A 4,787-nucleotide genomic window follows, 5' to 3' on the forward strand; every position below is an offset into this window, starting at 1 on the left:
AGTGAGTCTGTTAATGTGACTGCAGCAGTTCACCCTGTTCAGAGTGAACCCTGCTGGAAAAATGAACTAATTCAGATTTAATCAGATTATCAGACAGTTCTGGAGGGAGGTCGTGTTAATAATAAACATGATGTAATGAAATCATACAGGCTGTGTTTTGTTTCTCTTCAGTGTTTCTGGCACATTGTACAACTTTCTTTGGTAAATTGAATAAATTTAAGAAGACTCTATTTGCATGGAGCTCCACGTGAGGAGAGTTACGTAAACTGGTTTCTAACCAATCAGATGCCGTGCTGCGGGAGCGGAAGTAGTGAAGAATTGCAGCAGGTTTTCGTGCAGTCCAACAAACTACGCATTTTGTCTGCGGGATATTCTGCGCTTTAACCTGAACATGAAGCAGAGCTCCAGCGTCCCGGCGTTCCTCAGCAAACTGTGGACGCTGGTGGAGGACGGAGACACCAACGAGTTCATCTGCTGGAGCCAGGTAGCCACGGAGCGCTGTTAGCACGCTGGGCTAACAAACAGCTAGCAGGGTTAGCATCTGGGGCTAACAAACAGCTAGCGAGCTTAACCTACATTTACCGTCGCGGGGTTCGCAAGCTAGGCTATCAAACCGCTAACCAGGTTAACATACAGTTTCGTTAGCAGGGTTAGCTTTCACCGTATTAATGGACGGGTTTCAGTCGGGCTGCGCTGTTCATCACAGAGATGTTAGCAGCACCGCTAAAGATAAACACCTACTGTTAGCCTGTATTGTGTGGCTGCTGTTAGCATGCTAAGCTAAATGCAGTCTTCATCAGACAGGACCAGTTTAAAATGTGTGGTTCTGTGAGTTTCTGGATGTGGATGTGTGGAGTTAATGGACATTAGCTGTGAGGTTCTGCTCTTAGTGATGTTGTTGTTTTGTGTTTCCAGGAAGGAAACAGCTTCTTGGTTTTGGACGAGCAGCGCTTTGCCAAGGAGATCCTCCCCAAGTTCTTCAAGCACAACAACATGGCCAGCTTCATCAGGCAGCTCAACATGTGTAAGACTCAGCACCTCGTCCACAGCTTCTGTCTGAACACGTCTGAATGAGTCCAAGCGTGACCCAGTGAACAGTCTGAAATGCTGCAGTCACATTAACACACATGGATCTGGAGATTAAATGAATTAAAGAGTTTTTCCACATTTCAGCTCCTATGTTGGTCCAAAAGCTTTACAGAGAGCAAAAGACACAGTTTGAAAGTCACAGCACAGCTTTCTGATAGTCTTTGCTGAGCGATTTCACAGGATGATCAGGATCTAACAGCAGCTGTGTGCTTTTGTTTACATCAGACAGGTGAGCTGGCAGTTACAGGTGAGTCATTAGACGCACAATCTGTAGTACTAATGCGGTAGCGTGTTGTTCCCTGAATGCATCACCACACTGATGAAGCAGCACTGTGGCAGATCACTTGTCTGAGAAGACTTCAGTTTGTACCTGTCAGAACACCATCAGTCAGTTCTTCAGTCTGTCTGTGGTGGCTGTTAGATTCTGCCTTTGGTGGGTTAGACTGCAGTTACATGGATTAGATGCCATCAAGCAGCAGGGTGAGCTCTAACAACGACAAGCTCTGGTCACGGCTAAACTCAGACAGTTAAGGAGGAGAAGGAGGAGGCGTTTAGGAGACAGGTCTAGCAAGCAGCAAGGGAGGCTGAACGACTGACATCTGAGAAGCTTCAACACCATTTCTTAGCCAACGACACTGCCTCCGTCTGGAGGGGGCTCAGACAGATACCAGCTACAAACCAGCAGCCCCCGACCCCATGAACCACCTGCACCTGACCAACGACCTGAACGGGTTCTACTGTGGCTTGGAAAGACAATGGGACAGTCCTGAACCCATCGTCAACCATCATCTCCACCTCATTAGGAATTTGGACCCCTCCACAACATCACAGCCCAGACCCCCGTCCTCCTCCACCACCACAGACTCCTCCCACCGTCCTGGAGACAGACGTCAACAGAGACAGAACCCTCGCAAAGCAGCCGGGCCGGATTCTGTGTCTCCATCCACCTTGAAGCGCTGACCAGCTGTTTTCAGTGTTCACTGATATTTTCAACACCTCACTGGAGATGTGCCACAGACCAGTCTGCTTCAAGACCTCCACCATCATTCCCTTCCCAAAGAAAGCAGGACCACTGGGCTGAATGGCGACAGACCTCTGTGGTGATGAAGTCATTTGAGCGTCTGTTGTCCCATCTTTCATCCATCACCGACCCACTTCTGGACCCTACAGAGCCAACAGGTGTGTAGACGGCGCTGTCAGGGCGCGGCCCTCAGTAGGAACCTTCGCTGGGATCCTTTTCTTGATTTCAGCTCTGATATTAATATGATTATCCTGTCTCTGCTTCAGGACCAGCTGTCCGAGCTGCACCTGTCTGACTCCACCTGCAGGTGGATGCTGACTTCCTGTCTGGCAGGAAGCAGCAGGTGAAGCTGGAAACATGTTTCTGACTTCCGAACCACTGACACAGGATCACCACAAGACTGCGTCCTTTCACCTCCGCTCTTCTCCCTGAACTCCAACAGCTGCACCTCCAGTCACCAGTCCATCAAGCTCCTGAAGTTCTCAGACAACACCACCCTCTCTGGACTTACCTGTGGTGGGGATGGGTCTGCTACAGATGGGAGGTTGACCATCTGCTGACCTGGTGCAGGCAGAACAACTTGGAGCTCAATGCTCTAAAGACAGCGGAGACGACTACTGACTTCAGGAAGGACCCATCACCCTGTGGCGCTGCCGCTTCCTGGGCACCTTCATCACCCAGGACCTCAACCAGGACCTGAACATCAGCTCCCTCATCAAGAAGGCTCAGCAGAGGATTTACTTCCTGCAGCAGCTGAAGAAGTTCAACCTGCCAAAGACAATGATGGTTCACTTCTACACCTCCATCACTGAGTCCATCCTCACCTCCTCCATCAGCGTCTGGTAGCTCCTACTGACAAGGTCTAAACCAGACTGCAGTGTATCATCTGTTCAGCTAAGAAGATGATCGGCTGGCATCTCCCGACCCTCCTGGACCTGTCCTCGTCCAGGACCTCCAGGACCTGTCCTCCTCCTGGACCTGTCCTCGTCCAGGACCTCCAGTACATGTCCTCCTCCTGGACCTGTCCACTTCTAGGACCTGTCCTCCTCCAGGACCTGTCCTCCTCCTGGACCCGTCTTCCTCCTGGACCTGCTCTTCATAAAGCAAAAAGGCAACGTTGATCTGATATGCAGCCAGCTGCATGGACGTCCTCAAAGCATGAGTCACAGAGTAAGAAGGAGCCTCCCTCACTAAGACTAGAGAGGGAGGCCACCAAGACTCCTATGACTCCTCTGAAGGAGGTACTAGAAGGAGACTAGTGAGGGAGGCCTCCAGGACTCTGAGTCTTCGTTCATTTTAGTGCCACAAATATAATTGAAGGTTTCAGTGGAAGTGGCTCTAATAAATATCTAATATTAATTCAGTGATATCGATGCGTCTAACAACAGAAGCTGGTTCGTATAAATGTGACTCTTTGTTCTGGTGTGTTCTGATCCTGTGACTGTTTCTGCACTTGCGTACATGCATTTGAAAGGTTGTTGTGTTGTCATGTTCATGCAGATGGCTTTCGTAAGGTGATGCACATCGATACAGGCATCGTGAAGCAGGAGAGGGACGGTCCGGTGGAGTTTCAGCATCCTTACTTCAAACACGGACAGGATGACCTGCTGGAAAACATCAAGAGGAAGGTCTGTTAGTGATTTAAGGAGTTGAGGCATTTCAGGTGACAAAATGTTCAAAGTTCAGACGAGGAAACTGTGATTGATGAAATGACTCAGCAATAAACCAACAAGAGCTTCTTCTGCTGTAAGATGTCTGAAACTTCTCTGGTTCCTCCTCATGTGCTGATTGAACGTCTCAGATATTCTTTAATTCACAGTTAGACTGTGCTTTATGTTTCCAGTGTTGACACACCGTAAGCTCAGGGTTTGACTGTGTGTTCCAGGTTTCTAACACTCGGCCAGAAGACAACAAGATCCGACAGGAGGACCTGACCAAGATCCTGGCGAGTGTCCAGAGCGTCCACAGCAAACAGGAGAACATCGACGCCCGGCTGGCAACGCTGAAGAGGTGAGAGGTGGACGTTATCCCAGAAAGTCTGCACAATATTAAACAGACAACATAACCGAGTGGAACAGTCACGCCATCCAGACTGAGTGGAGGGATGATAGCGCCACGCTCAGAAGAATGGTGCTGTCCAGGTGGTTCAGGGTTTCACCGGAGAAGCACCATTCTTCATCATCCATGACTCCTGTAGAGTCTGTGGAGACGCTTATCGTCACTACATCATGTCCCCAATTACCAGTCAAACCAGTGAATTACTTTGTGACGAGGTCATTGGGATCAATGATGCTGGCACGTTGATTGAACTGACTGATCAAAACGTTTGGCCAGGTATCGAATCAAAGTCAGAACGTTGATGTTGTGGCAAAACGACCAGGATCAGAGTTGGCTTTAGCAGTGCGCCACCTGCTGGAGGGGCATCAGGCACAGGAAGGAATGTTTGCTACTGAAATCAGTGTTGAAACCAGAACTCTCCCTGATTCTGATCTGCTGAGTGCGCTGATGAACTCTACCCCAGCTGAAGTCCAAATACTGTGTAAACTGTTTTTGTCATTTGTATCTACATCAGGACTGTTTCTGTCACAGCACTGTTGTTGTTCAGCATGTTAGCCACCTGCTAGCATCAGTATTATGGGATGTCTCACAGCAGTAACAGTCAGACTGCAGCGGTCTA

General features: G+C 49.1%; 1 protein-coding gene across 1 annotated transcript in view; it reads left to right on the forward strand.

Annotated features, from left to right (window-relative positions):
* Nucleotides 1-293: 293 nt before the first annotated feature.
* hsf2 (heat shock transcription factor 2) overlaps nt 294-4,787 on the forward strand; it is a 14,122-nt gene continuing 9,628 nt past the window's right edge. Inside the window, exons 1-4 of the mRNA XM_008296200.1 lie at nt 294-484; nt 916-1,024; nt 3,611-3,738; nt 3,996-4,122. Of these exons, the coding sequence (XP_008294422.1) occupies nt 392-484; nt 916-1,024; nt 3,611-3,738; nt 3,996-4,122 (457 nt within the window). The 5' untranslated portion in view covers nt 294-391. The remainder of the gene's footprint in view (nt 485-915; nt 1,025-3,610; nt 3,739-3,995; nt 4,123-4,787) is intronic.

The sequence above is a fragment of the Stegastes partitus genome, unplaced genomic scaffold (assembly GCF_000690725.1).
Source record: "Stegastes partitus isolate 25-593 unplaced genomic scaffold, Stegastes_partitus-1.0.2 Scaffold1109, whole genome shotgun sequence".
NCBI classification, from domain to species: Eukaryota; Metazoa; Chordata; class Actinopteri; family Pomacentridae; genus Stegastes; species Stegastes partitus.